We start from the raw sequence: 27,298 nt of genomic DNA, 5'->3' as shown, positions 1-27,298 counted from the left end.
GGTCTGTGATGCATGTGTACAATATAAAGTAAAATATTAAGTAAATACTGAACTAATATAAGGTTATTATTAAGTAAATAATAACAGATACAGGATAGCAAAGCAGGAAAAGATAAGAGAAACAGAAGTATAAACAATTTATTTAAATATTGAGTTTAGAGATACATGATATATGGGCAAAGTAGACAAAGTACTATGAACATCTGGGAGGGGTGTGAGTGGTTCTTATGCAACAGATTTATATTTATTCTATTAGTAAGCATTTTAATGTCTATATTTATATTTTCATCTCTCATTATCAAGATGTTGATACATCCAGGCCAAAACTAATCCTTCTGAAATAAATGATTATTATTGTTTACATCTTTCTACTGGTTATTGACCATGAAAGCAGGCCCTGCTATATACTAACAAATGAATGCAAGTGCCATTTTCCCCATGCTTGTGTCCATCATTGTACCTACTTTTACTGTTAATCTCACTCTTCCCTTGTTTCCCCCTTCTGTTTGTAATAGGGTAACTAAGATGTCGTGAGTGTGTAGGGTGTTGAAGGTGAGGTTGTTGAAGGCCTTAGACCACCACCTGATTCTAAGTCCTAGCATATTTGTTGACATTGCCATTTTTATTTCTGTATGCTTGTATTGCTATCTGTACAATTAACTGCTAATCTCTTTCTTCCCTTATAATTTAGTTTTAAAATATGCTTTACTTTCCCAAATGATCTGTTGTTTAGTTCAAAAACCTTGTATATTTACTTCGTAATTTACCTAAATATAAGACATTATGTTAATGAATAGGTATTTATTAGCTTATTCACTGATTTACTGAAATATGTGACATTATGTTAATGAATAAGCATTAAACGTTTGTATGTATTATTTACATTTTAATATTTAATAACATGCTTGTGTCTTACATGTTTCAAATTATTTTTGAATCCTTAGCATGAAAAAATCTTCTTGGGAAATCAAGTAAATATTATTATTACTACTATCATTATTATTATTACAGCATTGTTGAAAAAATATAATTAAAAGAGATGACTGATTCGCAGATACTGACGATAATTTTCTACCTCTTTCTCCTTCACTAATTGGTCTGTTTTTATGCATATGAACAAAAAAATCTCCATGGCATGATTTAATAGTATTTTCAACTAATTTTTTTTATAGTTCCATGAAGGTAGAACATTGCCTATCAAATGACCATATAAGCAGAGTTGACCGTATTCTTAATTTTTATGTTTTATAGGTATCAAGGCTCAGGTTATGCAGATGAGACAAGAAACATTACGAGGCCTTAGAAGATCACCTCGTAAGTCCATGTCATCAGCAGCAGGCTCCTTGCCACTAGAGGGCCTTGCAAAGCACTTGCAAGAAGCTACAGGTCTTAATGGTTAGTGATGAAAATATTCTAGAATTTTTATTGTGCATATTTTCCAAAACAAATAATTAGTAGTCTCAAGGATTTCTGATTCTGAGAGGAAAATGGGCCATTTGTTGCACCATAGTTTACTGTTTTGCATTTCTCATATTTCTGTAGTTTCTAATAAACTTGGGAAGTTGAATTTGATCAGCAAAAGACTCTTTGTGTTGTTTTCCAATTGGACTACAGCGTATGATATCAGGAACTGAAGGATTCAACCAGTAGTAGTAGTAGTAGTAGTAGTAGTAGTAGTAGTTTACTTACTGTATCTAATTATATTTTGTGTAATCATCTGAAAGTGCTTCTTGCACTGTACATGATATATGCGATGAAGTAATGCTCTGGAACAAAATTTGAAGGATCACATGATACATGAGATTGAATGATACATGAGTACATACAAAAAATTATGATTCATTCTGATGCTGTAAATATGCGAGCTGTGCTTGCATGTTTACAGAGCAAGCTTCAGTTCCAAAATCAGAAAAAACCCAAAATTGGAAACAGCTGGTCCCAGATAAGAGATTGTGAACCTGTAGTAGTAATTTAACCAGACCAATGAGTCAAAGTACTAATACTGTACTGTATCTGTATATACAGTATAGTAAGTTCATAATATTTCATTTACTCTTAATAGAAGAAAATTGATGCCATTTTAAATAAAAAGGTATCAGGATAAAGAAAACAGTATTTTTATATATGTAATTTACCCAGTAATTACTTAGCTAAGAGTTCTACTTGAACGGCAGTTAGAATTCTGAATTCTGCGGTAGCGATTCTGTTGTTTTGTGTAGGTGACTAGGCCCCGCCCACTTTCAGGGTGAGACAGAGCTACAACATCGCCAACAGGACAATTTGTTTCTGTTGCTCATAGATTCAACACCTGTTATTGTTATAGCAGCTTAGAATTTTGGATTCATTATTTTCTTCCTTGGTTGAGTATTTTTTTAGTCTTTTCGGCATTGTTTTCCTGATAGTGACCTTTCTGGAATTGTCTTTCATGATTTTGACTCTTCCGCTAGTTAGGAATGTCCGACACTAGTAGTTCTAGTTTCCGGTATTGCAGTAAAGGCTGTAATACCTGGATGACAGATTGACTTATGATTCTCACACTTTGTGTTCCAATTGTAGAGGACAAGTTTGCTCTATTAATCTGACTTGTGATGAGTGCAGGGATTGGGGAGAGCAGAAATGGAAGACTTTAGCTTCACATTTAGCTCTAAGTTAGAAAGAGATCGGAAGAGGAAAGCAGCTGCTAAAGCCAGGGGAAATTAGCTAGTCAGGCTTTGACTCTTAAATCTGATAAGGCTGACATTTCTGTTAATTCTCCAACTGTTAACCCTTCCCCACCTGCATCAGTTAATTTTCCTAAACCACCTACTCCTTCTCCTAGCTCCACTTCCGAACCCGATCGCTTTGCCAGCCTTGAGAATAAATTTTATCAGTGATTAAATCTGGTAGTGAGTACAGTGGCCCAGTTAGGGTCATCAGTGCTTGTCCTGATGGACAAGTTTGAAAAAAGTGCTATCGGTAAAGAGTCAGTGGAGGAGGTGGCTGCTTGTCTCGCTGATTCTCCTAGGTGTTGGTCCCTGCCATACTCCCCACTACCTGGGAGGAGGCATACCAGTAGCCCAAGGGAGGTCAGTGGGGTTTGCCCACTGGCAGTCCCCTCGGTCCAACCTGTTGCATCCCAGGTTGCGACTAGAGACAGCCGCTGGAAAGGCGTCTCAGAATTGCATCGGCTTTCGTCAAGTTCTGAGGAGCCCTCGCCTCGTAAGAGCAGCCTTCGTCGCATCCTTGATGAATCTTGCCAGCTTAAGAGACATTTCTCAAGTAAAGATCAGTCCCTGCATCTTCCTTGCAAAAAGGGTGATGGAGCCTTTCTTCAGTCCTCAGCCCTCATCTAGCAAGTAGGACAGTCCTGAGCACTGCTCCTCTCCTCAGCGCCAGGAGCGAGGATCGAGCTTTCTACACTTTTTGAGCGAGCAGCTCCAGCTTTCGCATAAGCGCCCTGTTCCTTCTGAGCATCCTGTATCGGCAGAAGGTATCGGTGAGCCCCCTGAAGCAGCCAAGTGCCCTGTAGCAGCCAGGCGCCCTGATGTGGCCAAGTGCCCTGATGCAGCTAAGTGCCTGAAGCAGCCAACTGCCCAGCAGAAGCCAGGTGCCCTGAAGCTGCCGGACAACGCCCTGTTTCGTCAGAGCTTCCTCTAGCGCTTGAGCCCCCTCAAGACTCCAAGCACCCTGTGTCTTGTGATAACCCTTCTCCCATGTTAGACCCGGCTCTTTGCGCCTTTGCAGCGTCAACTGGATAATATCCTTCAACTTTTACAGAAACCTGCACCTCAGACAGCTCCTGATCTAGACCTGGTTTTGTCTCTGATCTCTTCTGAAGACGAGGAAGGGGATCAGGACTCATCTTCTACGCCGTATGCGGCATTACTCAAGTTCCTTCTGCAGCAATTCCCTAATTTTTTTACACCGGCCGCTCCTTCCTCTCCAGCTTCATCTTTCATGATGAGCAATCAGCCTGTAGATTCGACGAGACTTCCCAAGATGGTTCTCTCTTCTTCATTGAGGAAAGCTCTGCACCAGGTAGAGAACTGGCTTTCCGAGAAGAGGGAACAAGGGAAAGCATGCTTTAGCGTTCCACCCCCTTGTCTTGCACATATGCGATATTTGTCTTACGTAACGGAAGAAGTTCCTTCCTTGAGAGTGGCTGCCTCCTCCCAGGGGGACTTCTCTGTGCTCATCGACGCGGGGCGTAGGTCGGCTCTCACTTCGGCCAAGACGTTCTTTTCAGCCCAGGAGATAGATCATCTATTGAAGAGTGTGTTCAGGTCCTTTAAGTTGTTGAGTTTTCTCGACTGGTGTGTGGGAGCAGTAGCCAAGAAGCTTCAAGATCCAACATTTTTGTGTGATGAATCTTCAGACCTGTTTAATTTCCTCTCCTGCGCGGATAAAGCTGTCAGAGATGGCTCACAGGAATTAGCTGCCCTTTATGCCATGGGCGTTCTAAAGAAGCGTGAACTTTGTGCCTCTTTCACATCGAAGGGCGTTATGGCCCCGCAGAAATCTGCTCTCCTTTTTTCCCCTCTGGACAAGCAACATTTGTTCCCACAGTCCACAGTAAGCGAGATTGCATCGAGCCTGAACAAGAAATCGACTCAAGATTCACTGATCCAGTTAACAAAACACCAGATGGACTGGTCTGTTTTCTCAGCTAAACCCTCATCTCCTCTTCAACCAAAGCCCTTTTGTGGAAGGAATCAGAGACCGTGCTCCAGGTCCCGAGGATCAGTTAGATTTGAGCCCCATACAGTCAAGAAATCTTCTTCCATTCGGTTCTTGCATCCATCCGACAGGGAGATTGGATGATCTCCCTGGACATGCAAGATGCTTATTTCCATATTCCGATTCACCTGGACTCAAGGAAATACCTCCGATTCGTTTTCGAGGACCAGATCTATCAGTTTCAAGCACTTTGTTTCGGTCTCTTGACTGCCCCGCAAGTTTTCACTTTGAGTGTTGGCTCCCTTGGCGGGTAGGCTACATCTAGCAGGAGTGAATATCGCGCTGTGTCTAGACAATTGGCTGCTTTGTTCAACCACAGTGAAATGTTGCATGGAGAACTTGCAGAAGACTTCTTTTAACCGAGGAATTGGGACTGTTTATGAATTTCGAGAAATCTCAAGTGAACCCCACTCAGAAGATTCTTTATTTGGGAGTTCGGATAGACTCTCTGAGTTTTCGGGCTTCTCCATCACTCCAGAGAGTAGAAGACTGCCTGAGGAAGGTAGACCTCTTCCTCTCGCTTCCCTCTTGCTCCGCCACCCAGTGGATGAGTCTCTTGGGGACACTGGCTTCTCTGGAGCAATTTGTAAGACTGGGAAGACTAAACATGAGACCATTCCAATTCTATTTAAGAGCTTGCTGGGATCGGAGGGTGCATCAGGACCGTCATTTCTTTCTGATAACCCTGGAGATGAAGGAGGATCTGCAGTGGTGGAGGTCCATAGGAAGACTTATAGAAGGGAAGTCTCTCTTTCCGGTGAGCCCCGACTTAGACTTCTTTTCCGACGCGTCGGATCTAGGTTGGGGAGCGCTTCTCCGGAATCTGGAAGTTTCCAGGAGTTGGTCTTCGAAGGAGAAAGGACTTCATATCAACGTAAGATAGTTGAAGGTTATACATCTGCGTATGCAACACTTTGTGCCGTAGGTTCACAGCAAGACTATAGCGATACATGTGGACAATACCATGGCCCTAGCGTATATCAAACATCAAGGGGGAACCCACTCTTATTTGCTCTGCGAAGTAGCGAGAGACCTGCTATGCTGGGCGGATTGGAATCAGACTCGGTTAGTCACCCAGTTCATACAGGGCAGTGCAGTGTCCTGGCGGATGAGTTGAGCCGCCACAAACAAATTTTGCCCATGGAATGGGTCAGCTGACCATAGATCTATTCGCAACTTCCAGGAATCACTGCCTTCCTCTGTTCTTCTTCCCCTTTCCTGACCCTCTAGCTTGGGCAACGGATGCAATTATCCTGACTGGTCCAACCTGGATCTTTATGCCTTCCTTCCTTTCGGGATGATTTGAGAGGTGCTAAGGAATGTAAGAATGACTCTCTTGGCTCCCTTCTGGCCACAGAAGGAGTGGTTCCCGGATCTGATTGATCTCCTCGTAGATTTTCTGAGGCTCCTTCCCGAGATTCCAAGTCTTCTCAGACAACGCCACGTAAGGAAGTTTCATCAAGGTCTATCCTCTCTGGCCCTGATAGGATTTTGACTGTCTACAAGCTCATCAGAGCAAAAGGATTTTCTAGACCAACAGCGGAGGTTATCGCCAAATGTAGACGCAACTCCTCCAATAATGTCTACCAGGCCAAGTGGGCACTTTTTAGGAGTTGGTGGAGAAGAAACAATGTTACTTCTTCTGAAACATCTATCGCTCAGATAGCAGACTTTCATCATTTTGAGATCATCTAAGGAGGTTGTCTGTCTTGACAATAAGGGGTACAGAGCGATGCTCAGCTCTGTTTTTCGCCATAGAGGTCTAGATATCTCGAACAATCAAGACTTGTCTGATCTGGTTAAATCCTTCAATATCTCCAAGTCTAGGAAAGAGGAGGCCTTCTCTTGGAATCTTGATGTACAGTCATACCCCGAACTTACGCAAGGTTAGGTTCCAGAACCCCTCGCCCAAGGTGAATTTTCGTGTACGTTTGACACGGTCTCTAAAAATGCTAATAAATGCTTGTTTCTAAATTGTAAACACTAAATATGACCCTGCTCATGCTCCCAAATTGTTAAGTTAACTTTTATATGAAATTAAATTTCATTTAAAAGTTAGTTTAATACATTACCCTTAAAAAATAAATATAGTTCTCATAAAAATAGAGAGTTGGAAGAGAATTTCTGTCTCTTTCCCCTTCCGACCGATCTATTTTTAGAAGTCTTCTCAACCTCTTTTTAATAACTAATTTATTCTACATCTGTTTCTCTTTGTTCTGAAATGCTTTTTCATGAACAAACAGTGTTTTTTATTTTGACTATTACAACTCTTAATTATTATGTCTTTATGTTTTAGAACGTATTTGTCACACTAGCACATTTACACTTCGTAGATGATACAGGTAAAATTAGGTCTATTTAAACTATCTACCGTACAGGTAAAGACATACAGAGAAATAATAAGTTGTAAAATTGTGTGAGCACTGACTGTGAACAAGAGAGAGAGAGAGAGAGAGAGAGAGAGAGAGAGAGAGAGAGAGAGAGAGAGAGTTGTCCTTACTTAAGAGAGTGAAATTATTTATCAGTTGTTACAGAGACTGAGAGAGAGAGAGAGAGAGAGAGAGAGAGAGAGAGAGAGAGAGAGAGAGAGAGAGAGAGAGAGAGAGAGAGAGAGAGAGAGAGAGAGAGAGAGATTGTCCTTACTAGAAATATCAAGTTAAATTATTTATGAATTATTACAGAGAGAGAGAGAGAGAGAGAGGTTATTCTTACGTTAGATATCAGAAGATGGAAATTCAGTATTAAACTAACTTTTGCATGAAATTAAAGTAACTGTAATAAATACATTACCCATAAAAAAAGAAATAAATGGTTAACGTAAGAATATAGGAGAGTGTGAAGATTAGTATACTATTTCTCTCTCCCCCATTCCTCCGATCTATTTTTAGAAGTCTTCTCAACCTCGTTTTTAAAAATGTCTGTATTCTGTCTCTTTCTCTTTGTTCTGAAATGCTCTATGTCTGTATGTTGTAGAACGGTGCATTTACAGTTTGTAAATGGTACGGGTAAAATTAGATCAATTTAAAGTTATATACTGTACAGTTAAAGACTAAAGACATACAGAGAAACAGTGATATGTAGTTTGTGCTAACTATGAAAACGAGAGAGAGAGAGAGAGAGAGAGATAACAGTTGTCCTTAGTTAAGAGAGTGAAATTTTTTATGAATTATTACCGACAGAGAGAGAGAATTACAAGAAACCTTTGACCACTAATCAGCATCACTACCCCTTCTTGTCATGTTAAAGTGACACGTCTGATAGTTTTTTGCCTTCGAGCTTCTTACAGAAGATGAGGGAAAAATATTTGTTTGTTTAAAATATTATCACATACAAAATTTTATAATTACAGTTATAGTATTACAGTGATCCCTCGTCTATCACCGTGGGGGCCAGAACCCCCGATAAGTGAAATTTGGCCCTCCTAGGGAGGTATATACTGTATATACATGGTATATATTTAAAGGCTTTATAGCCTTTCCCACACTGTTATAAACACTTCCTATGCACTTAAACACTGTATTACTATTTTGATCTCCTATCACAGTACTATGCATAAAAAAAGATCGTCCCATATTTGTAATGTTTACGTTCTGAGAATCAGCTGACTGAAGCTGCTCACTACTAACGAAAGAATTAGGAAAATAATTTTTAGTTGCTAAAAGAAACAAATTTATCAATGAAATTAGTTTTAATTCTGTACATAAAAGTTTATGATACAGTAATTCATATTTCATTGAGAGAAGAGAGAGAGAGAGAGAGAGAGAGAGAGAGAGAGAGAGAGAGAGAGAGAGAGAGAGAAATGGTGTGTACTGTACAGCACAGTAGCTTGGGAAAGACTAAGTCTTGACAAGCTGGTGATGAGAGAGTATACAGTTTGAGTTGCTTACATGAAAAATTGGATTTTAATTATTTTTACCGTGATTTAAGATGAAACATCAACAGTGATAAGATATTCTCTTATGTACCACAAAAGCCTTGTCCGAGTGCCTGTATTACTATTTTTATCTCCTATCACAGTAATATGCATAAAAAGATCGTCCCATATTTGTATTGTTTACGTTCTGAGAATCAGCTGACTGAAGCTGCTCACTACTAACGAAAAGAATTAGGAAAATAATTTTTAGTTGCTAAAAGAAACAAAATTTATCAATGAAATTATTTTTAATTCTGTACATAAAAGTTTATGATACAGTAATTCATATTTCATTGAGAGAGAGAGAGAGAGAGAGAGAGAGAGAGAGAGAGAGAGAGAGAGAGAGAGAGAGAAAAAAATGGTGTGTACTGTACAGCACAGTAGCTTGGGACGAGACTGTATAAGTATCCTTGAGTTGCTTACGTGATGAAATTCGGATTTTAATTATTTTTACAGTGATTTAAGATGAAACATCAACAGTGATAAGATATTCTCTTATGTACCACTCACGTGCCTTGTCCGAGTGCCTGTGGGTATATACGGAAGCTTCCAGTCCTTGCTCTGAAAAATGTTCTTCTCCGTAACATGATGAAACATTGCTGTTTTCCGCAATATGGCTGTCGATATGGCGGTACTTTTTAATTTTAATTTTTCATGAATATTTCTGAAAAATCCATGATGCAGTGAAGCATCTTTTGTTTAATTTCATTTTTGTACTGAATTATATGTCATAATGCAATGAACCAACAGTACTAGCAGATATTAATAATTATTAATGGAATTAATGAAATATTTGGGTCTTCATATATCGCGACTATTTTTGAAATTTCCGAAAATCCGCTTATATTTTCTCTTATAATATACATACATAGTTGAAAAAATCCAGAAAGAAGTCGTGAATCTGATAGTCGAACCGCCAAGATAGCGAGGTTCACTGTATTATTATTATTATTATTTGAAAATTATTACTTATTACCAGTAAAAAATTTATTCATCATACAAAACAAATAAACATATACATGTACCATAAAAATTCTCTCATCTCAGTAAAAGAGAGAGAGAGAGAGAGAGAGAGAGAGAGAGAGAGCTTGAAAACTTATAAATTACATAAAAAATGAAACAAACACTTTTGCAGGGTTTCTCAATATTCGTAAATGTTCGCATGTCTGTGAAAAACTCGTGTATGATAATTAGTTAGGTTCCAATGAAAAGTTCATGTGTCTGTGAATTCGCTCAACTCGAATCGTGCAAGTTCGGGGTATTACTGTAGATCTTAGTGGCTTCCTGACCCTCGTTTTGAACCTGTGCATTCTTCCTCTCTAAGGGATCTGACTCGGAAAACTATTTCTGGTTGCCTTAGCAACAGCTAAGAGAGTAGGTGAGCTTCAGGCAATGGACAAAAGGATCGGTTTTTCGCAAGGAAATGCAGTTTGCTCATTTTTGCTAGGATTCTTAGCGAAAAATGAAAATCTATCGCATCCTTGGCCTCGTTCTTTTACTATTAAAAGCTTAATGGGTATTGTAGGCATGGAAGAGGAGGAGAGAGAGCTGTGCCCAGTATGTGCCCTCAGATGCCATTTGCATCGGATAGAGAAGATTAGAGGTCAGTTTGGTAAACTTTGGTGTTCTGTGAAGAATCCCTCTAGACCCCTGTCAAAGAATGCCATTTCTTTTTTCTTGAGGGCTCTCATCATTGAGGCACACTCGCAAATAGCGGAGAATGACTTATCGCTATTGACAGTTAAAGCTCACAATGTAAGAGCAGTTGCCACTTCGGTAGCATTCAGACACAACTTTTCTCTCTCTGCGATCTTGGAGGCAACTTATTGGAAATGCAAGTCCGTGTTCGCAATGCATTATTTGTGGGACATCGAGACAGTTTACGGTAAATGCAGTACCCTGGGACCTGTGTCCGTAGCTGACATAGTGATGGGTAAGGAAGTGTAGGAAGTGTCCCTTCCTTTCCTTTTCTCTTTGCCTTGAACATGGTGTTGAGTTCTTGGGGAGCCTGGGAGGGTACTAAGTACTTGGAGTGCCCACCAGTTTTTAGTGTTGGGTAGTGGTCTTGTTTTTTATCTTTTGATCATTTACGTTTTTAAAATTGTGGTATAGGTGACTTTGGTTTTTGGTGTATAATTTTTTGTGGTACTGTGCCCAGGGCAGGGGCAATTATGTATGCTTTGTTGGCCTTCAGTGTACACCTTCGTCGCAAAGCTTGTTTTTATGCTTCATCAGCCTTTGGAGTACTCCTTCACTGCGAAGTGTCCCACTTCAGTAGAGGTGCTTATGACCATGCCGCCACGCTGCTACAGTTTGAGATGAGCGCCAACCAGAGGCAGTATCTACCTGCAGCAGGAACAACAATAATCTCATCATTAATAACCTAAGCTTTTGTCCATGATTCTCCTCTGCCTTTCAATGTGGAATCAGCTAAGTAATTACTGGGCAAGTTACATATATAAAAATGACATTTTTATTAAAATAAAGCTGTACTGGCAGTCCCCGGTTTACGACGGTTCCGCCAGTTACATATTCATCAAAATTATTTCCTGGCTTACGACATTTTATGGCCCCAAAATGGCAGAATAATCATAATTTGAAGGTTTTTTTGATGTAAAACTCAATAATAATGCAGTTTACATCGTTTTCAATGCACCCAGAGCATTAAAAGTAAGGTTTTCTTATGATTTTTGACGATTTTCGACGATGTTCCCTTTCGGTTACCCCAACGGAACCCCCGTCAGAAACCGGGACCGCCTGTATAACTTATGATGGATGGAGCCCAACCTCCTCCCCACACATGAACTCTTTTTTTGCATAAACAAATTTTCATGTTGGCGATGTTGTTCGTCTGTTGTATCCCAAAAGTGGGCGGGGCATAGTTACCTGCACAAAACAAAAGAATCGCTGCTGCGGAATTCAGAATTCTAACTGCCGTTCGAGTAGGAACTCTTAGCTAAGTAATTACTGGGTAAGTATACATAAAGCTTTATTTTATTTTACATAGCTATTAGTTCCTTTTAACCGGCAGCTTAAAATTTTGAAATTGCGGGTCACGCTAATTTGTTTTGGTTATGGTGACGTGCCCAGCCCACTTTCGGGTGTATGAGAAGGTACAACATAGCAAAGAGCTTCAATTTGTTTCTGCCAGCTGTGGTTGAAAGACTGTGATTGGCAGCAGCTTAAATTTTGAATTTTATATAAGTAACTTACCCAGTAATTACATAGCTATTAGTTTCTTTTAACCGGCAGCTTAAAATTTTGAAATTGCGGGTCACGCTAATATGTTTTGGTTATGGCGACGTGCCCCGACCACTTTCGGGTGTAAGAGAAGGTACAGCATAGCAAAGAGTTTCAATTTGTTTCTGTTGGCTGTGGTTGAAGGACTGTGGTTGGCAGCAGCGTAAATTTTGAAATTTATACTTTGCTGGTTGTTTGCTCTATCTTCAATTGGTGAAGTACCGGTATTTATTTTTGTAGCCTTTCGGCATAATTAAGATAGTGTTAGGCGAGTTTTGATCATTGGTTAACGATTCTTTATCCGTTTTTTGGGCTTGTATTAGAATTTTTCAGGATGTCTGACACTGGTAGTTCTAGTATTAGGTATTGTAACAAAGGCTGCAATACTAGATTGACTAAAGAATCTTACGACTCTCACACTGTTTGTGTTTAATGTAGGGGCCAAAATGTTCAGTGGATATTCTTTGTGAGGAGTGTAGTGACTGGGATTTAAAGAAGTGGAAGACTTTAGATTCACATCTTAAAAAACTAGCTAGAGATAGGAAGAGCAAAGCTATTGCTAGGGAATCTAGTAAAGCTTTAGCTAGTCAAGATTCATCCGCTAAGTCGGATGCAATTTTACCTGTAATTTCTTCCAATCCCATTCCAACTCCTCCACCTGTGCAACCCTATCCTTTACCTGGCTCTCACGTTTCCGACCCCAACACCATTGCCAGTCTGGAGTCGAAAATCAACACTCGCTTTGAATTAATTGTGCAATCGATCGCTAAATTAGCATCATCGGTGAAAGTGCTTATGGATGAAAGTGAGTCAGAGCACCCCGTGACGCCCAGTGCAAGTGCAGTGGTGGTGGAGTTGGTGGCTGTGTTCAGCCCGCCGATTCTCCTAGGCCAAGGTCCCTGACATACTTCCCAGCACCTGGGAGGAGTCAAACTGGCAGCCTAAGGGAGGTCGTTGGGGTCTGCCCCGGAGCAGTCGCCCCCTCGGTTCAGTCTGTTGATGAATCTCAGACTGCAACCAAAGGCTCACTGTATGTCCTCCAGCTCCGAAGATTTTAGCCCCAGGCGCACACGGCGCTATGCAGACAGGTCACGCCCGCAGTGGAGTTTGAGATTTCTTCCCCTGTTCCTTGTAAGAAGGGCAAGGATTCGGCGCGCCCATCATGTAGTCACTGGGGTACCCCGGAACAATTCTCTTCTGCTTCTTCTGACGACGGTCGTAAAGTGGTGCCTAAGCGCCTTGTGGTGCGGAGATGTTCGTTGTCGAATAAAGGAGCTATTGCATCAGGAGTTCTGCACCCAGCACCTTCATCTCTACAATCAGCACTAGCAACTAGCGTCGAGGTGCCCAAATTCCCGTTTGTGGTTGAGCGCCCACTGGTGCCCTTCACCAAGTTTCGCTACTGGCTTCTGTCTCCACAGTGCCCCCCGAGCTCCCATTGGCACCCGCTTCTCCACCGCTTCTTAGTAGTGTCGTCTTGGACATTGTTCCTCCTCCAGTTGACCCGATTCAGAGCAAATTGGATAATATTCTCAGTTTGCTTCAGAAGACTCCTCCTACAGCTCAGACGACAGCGGACTTATCGCTTTCTCCTGTCTCTTCTGAGGAAGAGGTTGTTCCAGAGTAAGATGCTCCTTCGTCGGCATACTCTGTGCTGTTAAGGTTCCTGCAAGCTTCTTTTCGCCAGCTACTCCCTCCGTTCCTGTTTCGACTTTCTTTATGGAAGCTCCCTCAGTTGGTTCTTTCCTCTTCAGCAAAGAAGGCACTGGATGAAGTAGAAGGGTGGTTTTCTGAGAAGAGGGGACAAGACAAAGCAGTTTTTTGTTTCCCACCTTCTGAGTTATCTAGATTGAGCTACAGGTTTTATATGACCAGAGAAGCTCCTTCCCTGGGAGTCTCTGCCTCCTGTCAGGGAGACTTCTCCAGCCTTATCGACTTGGCTAGGAGATCAGCATTCCCCTCAGCCAAAATTATGTTTTCAGCCTCGGAACTTGCACACCTTCTCAAGAATATTTTTAAGGTGTTCGAAGTGATGAGCTTCCTAGACTGGGCAATGGGTGTTCTGGCATGCAAACTTAGAGAGTGCTCCTTGTTACCTCAAGAAATCTCGTCGGATCTCTTAGGAGTACTTTCCTGTATTGACAGGGGCGTTCATGATAGTACGCGGGAGTTAGCTAGTCTGTACGCCATGGGAGTACTTAAGAAAAGAGAGCTTTGGTGTTCTTTTATGTCAAAAGGCATCACTCCATCTCAGAGATCGGCCCTCCTATTCTCCCCCTTGGACAAGACGTATCTTTTTCCACAGGGTATAGCTCTGGACATCGCGTCTGACCTACAGAAGAACACTCAGGACCTGCTCTCCAAATCTACGAGACACACCCAAGGATTCTTCGACTCTTCCTCCCAGATCGTTGTCTCTGCTGCAGCCTACTCCCTTTCAGAGCTCCCGTTCTAGATCTCAAACTAGATCAAGACCATATACCCATTTCCCAGAGCTTTCCATTACGAAGTCCTCCTCCAAGTCTTACTTCAAGAAATAAAACCATATTCCTCCATACTCAGGTAGGAGCATGGCTCCTCCGCTTTTGGGAACGATGGGAACAAAAGGGAGCGGAATCTTGGATAGTGTCTGTCCTGAAGGAGGGCTACACTATCCCCTTTTTGAACAAACCTCCTCTGATCCGCAAGCCTGTCGAATTTACAACTTACTCTCCAGGCTCAGAGAGATTTGCTGCTCTCTTCCTAGAGGTTGAGTCACTTATTCAGAAAGAGGCTATAGAGGTAGTAGAGGACATTCATTCCCCTGGGTTCTACAGCCGTCTTTTTGTGGTGCCCAAGTCATCGGGGGACTGGAGACCCGTTTTGGACGTAAGTGCTCTAAATGTCTTTGTCAAAAAGACAATATTCAAGATGGAAACAAACCAGTCAGTCCTTGCATCCATTCGCCAGGGAGAATGGATGGCATCCATCACCATGCAGGACGCGTACTTTCACATTCCAGTGCATCTGAATTTGAGAAAGTACCTCAGGTTTGTGTTTCAGAACAAGGTGTTCCAATTTCAGGCTCTGTGCTTCGGTCTGTCGATGGCGCCGCAAGTGTGAAATGGCTTCATTTGAAGGGGATAAAGATCTCCCTATATCTAGACAACTGGCTACTATGTTGCTCGAAAGCTCAATGTATGGAGGACATTCGTACGACTCTTCTCTTGGCCCAAGAATTGGGCCTTCTCATCAGTTGGAACAAGTCTCTCCTGACGCCTTCTCATGATTCCTTATTTAGGAATGACGATCAACTCTCTGGATTTTCGGGTTTTTCCAGTCCCAAAGAGAATAGAAAAATGTCTCTAGACAGTGGAAGAATTTCTGGATCTAAACTTTTGCTCAGCCAATCAGTGGATGAGTCTTCTAGGCACCCTCTCACCCATGGAACAATTCGTCACTCTGGGGAGACTTCACCTGAGACTTCTCCAATTCTTCCTCAGAGCCAGCTGGAACAGGGAAAAGTTTCTGGACTCACTTGTGTTCCTGATAACGGTAGAAATCAAGGAGGACCTTCGTTGGTGGAATGCCAGGAAGAGACTATCAGAAGGGAAATCTCTTCAACCTCTGAACCCCACCTAGAGTTCTTTTCAGACGCGTCCGTCCTAGGTTGGGGAGCTCTTTTGGGGTTAAAAGAAGTGTCAGGGACCTGGTCTCAGGAACAGCAAAGCTGGCACATCAACGTTAAACAGTTACAGGCAATATTTCTGGGCCTACAGTGCTTCGCATCAGAAATTCGGGGGAGGACAGTAGCAGTGCATTCAGACAGCACGACGGCACTGGCGTACATCAAGAAACAAGGGGGAACCCACTCTTTCTCCATGTACGAAGCGGCAAGGGGTCTTCTTTGGTTACACCAGGATGACACTCAAGTGATGAAGCGTTTTATCCAGGGGAGACTCAACGTTCTGGCGGATGAGTTGAGCCGTCAAAGACAGATCCTTCCCACAGAGTGGACATTAGACCCATTGGTTTGTCTGGATCTGTGGAAGCTCTGGGGGAAACCCATGATAGATTTGTTTGCATCCTCCAGGAATCACTGACTTCCTCTCTTCTGCTCACCAGTACCAGATCCTTTGGCATGGGCGACCGATGCGGTGTTGCAGGATTGGTCGAACAAAGATCTGTATGCCTTTCCCCCATTCAGTTTAGTGAGACAAGTCATCAACAAATTCCAGTCTCATCAAAACCTGTCCATGATCTTGATAGCCCCCTTCTGGCCAGCAAAAGAGTGGTTCCTGGATCTACTAGAACTTCTTGTGGACTTCCTGAGACTGCTGCCACAGAAGCAATAACTTCTCAGGCAACCTCACTTCCATCAGTTCCACCAAAACCTGTCTTCTTTGGCGACTGCTCCAAAAGAAGGACTTTTCAAAACCGGCTGCAGACGCAATTGCGAACTGTAGAAGACAGACGTCATATAATGTCTACTAAGCTAAATGGTCCATCTTCAGGTCCTGGTGCAGACGAAATAACATGTCCTCTTTAACATGTCCTCTTCTGTTACCTCTGTAGCGGAAATAGCGGACTTTCTTTTGTTCCTACGCCCCACTAAAGGACTTTCCACCTCTACCATTCAAGGCTACAGAGCTATGCTTAGCTCAGTTTTCCACCATAAAGCAATGGACTTATCATCTAACCAGGATTTGTCCGACTTTATTAAGTCTTTTGATACCGCAAAGCTTAAAGAAAAACCTTTGCTGTCTTGGAACTTAGACGTGGTACTTAAGTGGCTGTCCAGTTCACGTTTTGAGCCCATGCAATCTATCTCTTCAAGGGATCTAACCAGAAAAACTCTTTTTCTGGTTGCCTTGGCCACTACCAAGAGATCCAGTGAAATCCATGCTTTAGACAGAAACATCGGATTTTCTCGGGAATGCAGTTTGCTCCTTTTCCCTAGACTCTCTGGCTAAGAACGAATCGCCATCAAATCCATGGCCTCGTTCTTTTATGATTAAAAGCTTGTCCGAGATAGTTGGGCCGTCTGAAGAAGAAAGCAAACTCTGTCCAGGAAGGGCCCTGAAGTTTTATCTTCACAGAATGAAGGACATTTGTGGTACGGAATCTTTGGTGTTCTGTGAAATATCCCTCCAGACCCTTGTCTAAGAATGCCCTGGCATTTTTTCTGAGGAATCTGATTTCAGAAGCACACCCCATGGTGAGCGAAGAGTCTCTCTCCCCTTACAAGGTAAAGCCCCATGAGATAAGAGCGGTCGCTACATCTTTAGTGTTTAATCGTAATTTATCGCTCATGTCAATTGTGCAAGCGACGTTTTGGAAGTGCAAGTCGGTGTTTGCATCGCATTATTTAAGGGATATCGAGACTACTTACGATCAGTGCAGTACCATGGGTCTGTTTTGCACGGCTGGCGTGGTGTTGGGTGAAGAAACGTAGAAAGCAATATCCTTTCTTTAATCTCTTCGCCTTGCTTAGGGTGTGGAGTTTTTGGGGAGCCTGGGAGTACTATGTACTTGGAGTACCCTCCAGTCTTTTGGTTTTTATGGTTGGGTATTGGTGTTTTTAATTTGGTTTGTTGTGGTTATGGTGACTATTTACTCGGGTTATTTTGTGTGGTACTGCACCCTGGGCAGGGGCACCTTGTTGTACTTTGCTAGCCCTCGGAAATTAGTCCATCGCTACAAAGCACCCACTGTAGTAGTAGGCCTTCAAAGCTTTACCGCCTCGCCTCTACTGGATAAGATGAACACCAGCCAGAGGCAGTATCTACTTGTAGCAGCTCTCTTATCAGGTAAGGTTCAACAACATTGATTCAATGTTAGCAAATTTCTATTCTCAAACTCATTACTATTAATAATGTTTTGGGGTAGATATGTCCAACATTCCGACCTCCATTCAGTGTTGGAATCAGCTATGTAATTACTGGGTAAGTTACTTATGTAAAATTACATTTTTATAATAAAATAAAGTTTTATATATACTTACCCAGTAAGTAAGTAAGTATACCTTAGTTTTACCAGACCACTGAGCTGATTAACAGCTCTCCTAGGGCTGGCCCGAAGGATTAGACTTATTTTACGTGGCTAAGAACCAATTGGTTACTTAGCAACGGGACCTACAGCTTATTGTGGAATCCGAACCACATTATAGCGAGAAATGAATTTCTATCACCAGAAATAAATTCCCCTAACTCTTCATCAGCCGGTCGGTGGAATTGAACTCCGGCCCATCGTGTGACAGTCTGAAGCTCAACCAGTAATTACATGATCGGAGCACAACCAGTAATTACATGATCGGAGCCCACCTGCCTCCCGTCACTTGGACATCAGGGCATAAACAAATTGAAGCTCTTTGCTATGTTGTACCTTCTCTTACACCCAAAACAAATTAGCATGACCTGCAATTTCAAAATTTTCAGCTGCCGGTTAAAAGAAACTAATAGCTATGTAATTACTGGGTAAGTATATATAAAACTTTATTTTATTACAAAAATATAATTTTTTTCATAAAAATGTCATTATTAAAATAGATGCAATATTATGCAACAAGGTATCAGGACAAGGAAAACATTATTTTTAAAGATTTTATGTCTCTGATGAATTAAGAATTAATTTGGATCTATAATGTACTTTTGATGAAAGAAAATATGAATAAATTTGGTTAATCTCTACAATCAGTAAATCCAGACAAGGTCTTTTCCATGTTAATCTGCATTACTGAGGTTATACTTATATAGGGTGGTGATGTTATCACACCTTCTGCTTCTGAGGGTTTGTAGATGTCTGATCACACTGACTGGACTGCTCCATTAGCACTGGCTGCTCCTGTAACTTCCCTGCTCATCACGCTACCTGGTTATGGGCTGCTCCCATAATTGGCTATTCACCTACTGTGCTCAGTGGTTGGCTTCTCACACTTATGTTTACTCTAATGATACCACTTCCTGTACCTCAGAATTTTGCTGCTTCAATACTGTACATTCTTATGATTTTATGTCAGATTTGGCTAATATCCAACTGCTGGAGCACAACTCTGTTTCAGTGCCTGGCCATTGGCACCAAACCATTGGCTCTTCAGTGTATGTTTTCCAACTTTTTGGTTTTCTTTCTACATATGTCACCTGGTGTCCACTGATCATGTGCTACCGGATTTGCCACTTCTCTGCTCTTCCCTTTGCACTGATGGTTGTTCTAAAATTGCCTTGCTCTCAGCCATTGTGCATATGGTACTACTGACTGCTTTGTCTAATCTTGCTATTAACACTGTTGCTACAATACCTTCTTACATGGTGTCAGCAGTTTTGATCATGTTAGCAACTTTGGTGCCATCATTTATCAATATTGTATTTTTGACTCTTCCTTCTTAGAGATTGCCTGCTGTGCCTTACATATCTGTAGTACAGGAAAATGCTGCACCTTGGCTATTTAATTTAGTTATCCCTGCAGCTTCTGCTACACTTGCTTTGTTAGTGATTCTTGCTTTGCTGCCTGTTCTTGCTTTACCTGCTGTTTTTTATGCATCCTTCACTCACTACTCAATTCTGCGTGCTGCTACCTACTAATTTGATAGATGTTTCTGTGTCACCATCACCCAGGAGTTTAGTGGTGCTCTCTTGCTCCTGCTGCATATGCTGGTGTCAGTATTCCAGATACACTGCCACTCTCAGTGACTGTCTCCTTGGATGTGCTGTTTTAGTGTCTGAGTCTAGCAGACATTTCCTTTCCCAGTTCCAGCCATCCTAGAATTGTCTTCTCCAAGAGCTCCTTCATTACTAATCCAGGCATGTTCATGCACCTCTGCAGCAGAGCATTATTCAAGGAAGTCTTCATAGGTTTATGATTTCACTGGAACTGTTATTCCAGCTACTCCAGGTGTTGTTCTTCAAGCAGCTGCAGCTCTTTGTCCAGGTCCTCTGATCATCAGTACAGCCCATAGTCTGATAAACTGCCACTCAGGCAGACTTTGTCAACAATTTTGGTTTTGACTCCTCTACCCATTCCCAAAAAGAAAGCATCTGTGAGGAGTTTGCTGTGACTTGTACTCTGTAGAAGGTTTTTCGATTTCCTCGTTTTGAACAGACAGTCACGTTAAGAGTTTTGCTGTTGCCTTGTTGGCCTGTGTGACACCAGACAAAAGGTCAAGGAGTACTCATCCAATTACCCTTAAGGCACCTTCATTTTCTACTATCCTAGTCACTTTCAGGAAGGCTTGTTTTGATCTGGCACACAACTCAGTTGAGTTTTATGATGAGGAAGTTTCCAAGGGCATGCACAAGGAAGCTTCTGGTTTTGAAGAAAGGACTGTGTTTGTGAGGCTTACAAATTTCAACAACTGCATTGTTCCAAGAAAGAGGCTTTTGCAGCAGAATTTAGCTCTGAAGCTTCCTCTTCCTTACCCGCCAAGATCTTTGAACTGCAAGGGGCAAAATCATCCATTGGCTGCACCCAGCATATTCAGGGCTGTTTGGACAAGACCCAATATTTGTTTTCCCTTTGTTGCCAATTACTCTGTCCTGCACTTAGTTGAATAACAGAGGTGGTAAAGTCTTTGGCTGTAGCAGCCAAGGCCCATAGGTAGATTTTTACCTCAAACTTTGACATGAGGAAGTGTAATGCTGTCATCAAAGACCTCTCATAGAGGACCTGAGGCTCTCGACCTCCTTGACCTTCCTGTTTCCTGAGAGGATTATCAGGAATCTAGCATAAATTTGTTGAACAATGCACTTCTCCACCAGTGGGGTTGTCTTGAAAGATGTGGGAAGTCATGGGAAGAGATATGGGCAGAGCCATGGATAGTGGTTGTGATTCGTGCGGGTTACTACTACACTCCATTCCCTAGAGAAGAGTTCTACTCCTTACATTATATCTCATGGACTAAGGGGTGTACTGGGTCAAGAGTAGAGGTCCAAGGCCTTGAATAACAAGGTGGAGATGACTGGGAAACAGGTTATAAGGGAGGTGAAAGACAGATTACAGAGTTCTACAGTTTTATATTTTTGGTCTTGAAGCAGACACAAGGTAGGCTTCTGATTGTCAACCTTGGCAAGCTGAACAGTTTTTTGTAGTAGACCTCCATGAGGGTAGAGATGGATGGGTCAGTAAGGCAGTCCACCAGGGAGGGGGACTTGCTGGCATCCTTGGATCTGCTGGATGCTTACTTCCATGCCTGAATATATTTGTCATTAAGGAAGAACCTGCATTTTGTTTGAATTGGCAAGATCTTTTAGTTCTTTGCATTGTGTCTTGACCTGATAACAACTTGGCTGGTTTTCACTCCTCAATTCAGTACCAGTGGCAGCCCAGATTCCCCAGTTGCTATAAGGCTCTGTAGGTGCTTGGACAACTAGTTAGTTCTGGCCAAGTTATGCGACTTATGCAGGTAACTGAGACTTCAAATTATCTGGAGGAAATCAGACATGGTTCCATCCAGGATGGCACTGTATTTGTGGGTGGAGATTGACACTTCCATAACATTGGCAGTTCTCCCAGATATGTATTCTGTTGCTTCCTAGAGAGAACTACTTCTAGATCTCCGATGGTGTCAGGACGTAGACCATCCTAGGTTAGGAGTCCATATGGTTCCTTGACTTTCAAAAGACCTCTTCAAGGGTGCTTCACCATACAGATAGAGAGCTCATCTTGACAGTAAACAACAGGATCTTGGTTGGAGGCAGACAGGAAGCAGAACAGTAAAAGCTTCCTAAAACTGGAAATAGTTTGCCTGGTTTTTAGTTGTATGTTGAAGGAGCAGAAGACAAAGTTGTTGGAGTTATGGCAAACATCACCACAGTGACCTACCACAGAAATGAGGGAGAAACAAACATCAACACAGTGACGACCTCAGAAACCAGGGAAAGGACAATATCCAAACCTATGTTTTCTCTGGTATGGGAAAGCCTCTTGTGGGCAGAGACTAACAGAATTTAGGTGGCTCCAAGTTTTGTGTCAAGCAGGCAGAACACACAACAGGCAGTCTCAGTTGGGAAAGCAAGTTTGCCTTTAGAGTGGTTGCTGGAATCTGCTTTTTTTCAAGGCTGTTTGGTGGATGCGGTGCATACCCTGTGTCAATGACAGTACATTGTAAGAACTTGGACAGGCAAGCATCCAGTATTTGACCCAGCTCAACTGTATCCAATGGCATGGAAGCTGAACACCATGCATCATGGATAGGGCTTCCTCAACACTTACTTTCCCCTCTGTTTGCCTTGATCTGGCAGGTCTTAACAATGCTCAGAGCTGCAGCCACTCTAGGATGATGCTGATTTTTCCTGTGTGACCACAGCAAAATTGGTACTTGGCCTCTTTTCATCTGCTTGCGGACCATCCCAGGTCCTTGCCAACCTTGAAGAGGCTCCTGAAGTAGTCACACATCCACAAGTTCCAGGCAGTCTTGTGCACCTCGCTTCTGCATGTTTGGAGGTTATTGGAGGAGGCCTTAGCAGTAAGTCTTTTTGGAAGTTACTGCTGCAATCATCTTCCATTATGCCAACTCTCAGCCATCAAAATTTACCAGGCAAAGTAAGGCAGAGTCTCTTGCTGGAGTAGTGAAATGGACATCAGTCCACTTAATGCATCTATTCTTAGTGCATTTGTAACCCCCATCAACTTGAGAAAAGTCTCCCTCCCAGAACAGCTCAACTGTCAAAGTCTGACCTGTCATAAGTTATCCCAAGGCCCACCAGGGTCTTGTACAAACTACTGTGATCAGTTTCTATGCTGCATCCTATTATAAAGACTACTTTTCTGCAAGCTTTTGCCTTTTTAAGATGTGTACAGTATGTGAGTAGCATGAACTTTCTGGCAGTTATGCATGGTAATAGTTGTTCTTCAGTATGCTTGTCTTTCACTCCTGATTTTGTCACCAAGACCCACATAGCTAACAGATAAGACCATTCCACTGCATCAATTCCAGTCTTGGCATCCAGTGATGTATTTGACCTTTTTCTTAGTCTTATAAGAGCCATCCAACATTTCTTCAAGATAATCAAACACATCAGAGATGAGAGTCCCACAAATACTTCTTGTTGATGTATCAGCATAGGGAATGTGTCCTCAAAAACACTCTTTCCAGGTGGCTGAGGTAGGTCATCCCTTGTGCATATTCAGGCACCTCAGAAGAAGAGGCAGGACAAATAAGAGATTGAGGGATCTCTCAACTTTTCTAGCCTTCAAGAACATTGAAAGTACTTTTATGAATGCAGGTAATGCCAGAAGATGTATTCTTTTTCTATTCCTCATTCTGTTCATTATAGGCTATTTGTCTATTTCTCATATCTACATCTGACTTGAATGGTTAGCTGATCCTCACCTCTTTTTTGAGGGGTGTCAGAGTACAAACTTTCTATTTTACTCTGATGGTTCAGCTATTTGCTGTGCCCCATGAGAATACCTTGGAATCTTGATTCCATACTTATTCTGTCCCCAAGTGCCCCACTGAACCCACTTGGTCTTTGCAAAGGTGAGACTCAATTACTTTACCTCCCATGTAAATTGTGTATAGGGCAATATGATTGTTGGGTTTAGTATAAACAAATTAATTTTTTCGATATGAACCCATCAATCCAATATGAAGTGCCCACCCCCCATCTCCTGGTTCATACTGCTTCTCATCCAATACTGTATACAGTATGTGAAAGAATGAGGTCAGTTAGTACTGAAAAATATGTGCTTGGCACTCATACACTTCTGTCTGTAAGACATGGATACACAGGTGTGGGGACTTCTGGACAGTGAATGAGGGATCTATGATTGATGGGTATGTTTGAAAAAATATTTTATGTATGAACATCTTAAATGTTAGACTGTCTAAATAAATGGATTGTATATACAAGGCATGACTTTTTTGTTTTCGTGCTTTAATGTACTTGGAAGACCTATCCTATTGTATACAGTGTTTTCATATGCATAAGATATTTTTGAACAGGAAAGATTTTTGTGAAGAAGTTGTTTAATTTAATAAAGTGTTGTACTTTTCATTTGCTCAGCCACTACCAGAACAGCAAGCATGAGAGCTGGAAGTTCTAAGTTGGGCTCAACGACCAGTGGAGATTCATCTTGTGCTAACCATGGCATTCCACATAGGTTGCAGAAAGTTCCAGCATGCAGTCCAAGAGTTTCCGGTATCATTGACTCCACTAGCATTAACCAAGAGAGATCAAATTTTGTGAAAGGGAACAGAGTCTTGCAAGAGGTAATGTTTTTTCATTTTTGAAAACCCAACTCAGACTTTATATTAAATAAAAATCATTTCTCTAGAGATACCATCAGGTTGTAGAAAATTTTTTATACATTTTAAAGATCTTACTAGGTAAGGGAATTTTGAATTTGCCTGTTTAAAAATGCTTTGATTTTTTTGTGCTTTTAATTAAACAAAGAAATGATATGCATTTGTGTAATGTAAATATGTTTTTGCTTTAGTAAAAACTTAAGTTGACACAGACTTGAATCTATCAGAAACTTTGATGAGACCAAAAATGAAGTAAAGACTGACTGGAGTGCATTTTGTAATTGTAATAGTTTGATATAAATAGATAATGAAGTTGTATATTTTTCCTAGACCATGCTTCTGTTGTTAGATGTATAGTCATTTGAATATGTTAAACCAAATGTGACAGTTTTGGGCAGAAGCCCATGGTAAATGCAGTTGAAGGTTTCATTGTGGCAGTGGTGGAAAACATGTTGCTTGAGATGAAATTTGTAAGAAGGCTGTAATGAGAGGGAAGTCATAGCATAAATAACAAAGACAAGAATGTCTTTCTGGAGTACAGCAAAGGCTGACAAACAACTGTTGTTTGCCATTGTTCTCATGTGCAGAAGTGCTGGAGAAAAAGTGTAAATCCTTCAAAATATAAACTCTAGAACAGATTTTCCGTGGTCAGCAAACTCTCAAAGTACAAAGTACAGTATGTTTTAGTAAAATACAGAACTTGAGAACAGAAAGTAAAAAAGGTAGACTAGATAATCAAGTATACATAAGCCAATTAATCTGAATGCATAACAGGAATTCCAGCACTTTTAAGCAGGAACCTTAAGTCTCTCCACTAATGATGGATGTTGATTGGTATGTTTCCCACAGTGACCTATTTAGTAGTTACTAGCTACCTAGGTCTAGTCAGAAGGATCATTTGATAATTCTTTGGTCTCCTCTGAGGGACTAAAGAGTGACTGCATCCATGACAGGGAAATCTGAAGCTCTCCTCTCTCTATTATCTTGACTTCCCAGATTCATGGAGACATAAGGAAGAATCTTTCTTGTACAGAGGATGTTTCAACTGAATTTAAAATATCATATTCTTCTTTTGTATCTTTCAAAGCAGATGGGAACAAAGATTGCTTAAGCCTCGTATTAAATTTTTAAAGGTCAAATAATATTGCTATTGTCAGTAAAAATTGAGGGACTTTAAAGGAACTTTAGTATTAGGGATCAGGAGCTTAATTAAAATATGCTTATTGTATACATTGGAAATTTTTGGGAATACAGGTAAGTGCTAAATGAAAGGCACTCAAAATTGTTTGATTTAAGAAGAACTCTCATTTTTTTGTTATATTACAGAAAACTGCTCAGTAAAAGTGGAGATTTCTTAGCCAACAGAGTACTGTACTTATGCTGGAAATCATGTTGGTGCATTGAGATATGATCTCCTTAGCATTTCACTGAGGATTAAATAATTTCTTGCAATAATATTGACAGAAAGTTATTTATGCAAAAAGAACAAGTCAGGATAATATCTCAAGAAATTGCTCACTAATGCTAATCTTGCGATCCTTTCATCAAGACATTTACTAAGTTTGTAATTTAATTTGTCAAGTTTTAAAGCTTACAGGTACAAAAACTGAAATATCAAAACTATTAGATGTTTTGTAAAGGAGAAATTGTCAATGGAAAAATTTGAGGTTCTATTGTCAAATTCAGTTGGGCATCATCCAGTTTGACTTAGCATTGTAGCCTATAATACTGTAAATTGTTTTCATCTTGTCTAATGTAGGTTCATACCAAGTCTGGGAGTGTTCTCCAGCCAGTTTCTTGCCATTGCTATGGCACTGCAAGAGTCTGTACAGTATGCTTGGGTAGGAGCAATCAGCATGCACCAAGAGCTGGAACACCTGGGTTCCGTGCCCCCGAAGTTCTCTTGCGCCATCCAGACCAAGGAACAGGTAACATTTATAAATGATAGAATTGTAAAAGTTTCCAACTATTGACTTTGACATTAAATTAGTATGTAAAGTAGAAAGCATTTACTAATCCAAACATGATAAAAAAAATCATGTAATACGTATCAGTTTTGGCAGTTCCATAAAAACATTGTACTGTATTTAGATATGTCAATCATATTTTGGCACAATGCAGTGTTCAAATTTCCATGAATAAGAAAAAATAAAAACCTTTCTTAAATAGACATCAACAGTATTTACAATATGTAAAATACTCTGGTCTTAAAGAAGAAATCTTAATTCTTGATCTAAACTGTACATGTTAATTGTTATTGGCGTCATATAGCAAGGCAGATATGGAGCTGTTTAATAACCGAAAGCTGCCAGTTAAAGATAAGTCATGCCCTTCAGTATGAACATTAGAAAACCCACAAAATTGTGGACATAAAACAAAAGTTATATTATGTAGTATGTTAGATGAAATGGTGCAGTTCTATGTTGTCAAGTTTAAAATTCCTTCTTTTGTCATAAAATATTTTTAACAATGAATCTACTTTATGAAGTCCTTCATTAGTGTTACAAACATTAAGAACTCTTGAATACTATATGGGAAAGACATCTGACATTGAATAGTAACTTAACGGCTATAGATCACAAAGAAATCAAAAGTTTAGGCAGTACGTTAGTCTCCCAGCCATATGTATGTAATTTTATTTGTTTCCGTCAGCTGTAGACATGTGGTCTGTTGGCGTTATTCTTTTGTGCCTGTTGAGTGGACGATACCCTTTTTTCAAGGCAGCTGATGATCTTTCAACTTTGGCTGAAATATCAACACTTCTTGGTTCTTACACTATACGAAAAGCTGCATCAAAATTTGGTGAGTTTCCCCATTACATTTTTTAGTGGATCAGCTAGATAGAGGCTTTTTATACAGACAGGAATAATCTTATGTTGCATGGCCCACATGTTGTTATTTTAGCCAGTTTGTTAGATTTGAGAAAAATATTATTCCTACGAATGTAGTTTACGAGGCATAACATTGATTTTACTTTGTAGACTTCCTGACCATCTTCTTAGATATTATCAACAAATATTGCTGAACAAGTTATGGTAATGCTGTAAAAATTATTAGTTCATTGAGTTCATAAGAAAAATTACCCTAATTACTGTTAACTTCAAAGCTTGGCTCTGCATATCTTGAGGAAACAGTTTCAGTAGCTAAAACTTTCTCTTTTCTGTTTGATTATTGGCTTTTGTATGTGTATACTTAGTGTTTTTATA

At 40.9% G+C, this 27,298-nt stretch overlaps 1 protein-coding gene across 1 annotated transcript in view; it reads left to right on the top strand.

Annotated features, from left to right (window-relative positions):
• The window catches only part of LOC136827069 (cell division cycle 7-related protein kinase-like), a 142,038-nt gene that overhangs the window by 96,851 nt on the left and 17,889 nt on the right, over window positions 1-27,298 (top strand). Inside the window, exons 13-16 of the mRNA XM_067084822.1 lie at window positions 1,248-1,395; window positions 23,851-24,056; window positions 25,852-26,020; window positions 26,745-26,894. Coding sequence (XP_066940923.1) covers window positions 1,248-1,395; window positions 23,851-24,056; window positions 25,852-26,020; window positions 26,745-26,894 — 673 coding nt within the window. The remainder of the gene's footprint in view (window positions 1-1,247; window positions 1,396-23,850; window positions 24,057-25,851; window positions 26,021-26,744; window positions 26,895-27,298) is intronic.

The sequence above is a fragment of the Macrobrachium rosenbergii genome, chromosome 41 (assembly GCF_040412425.1).
Source record: "Macrobrachium rosenbergii isolate ZJJX-2024 chromosome 41, ASM4041242v1, whole genome shotgun sequence".
In the NCBI taxonomy this organism is placed as follows: domain Eukaryota; kingdom Metazoa; phylum Arthropoda; class Malacostraca; order Decapoda; family Palaemonidae; genus Macrobrachium; species Macrobrachium rosenbergii.
This window is presented reverse-complemented; position numbering and strand designations above follow the sequence as displayed.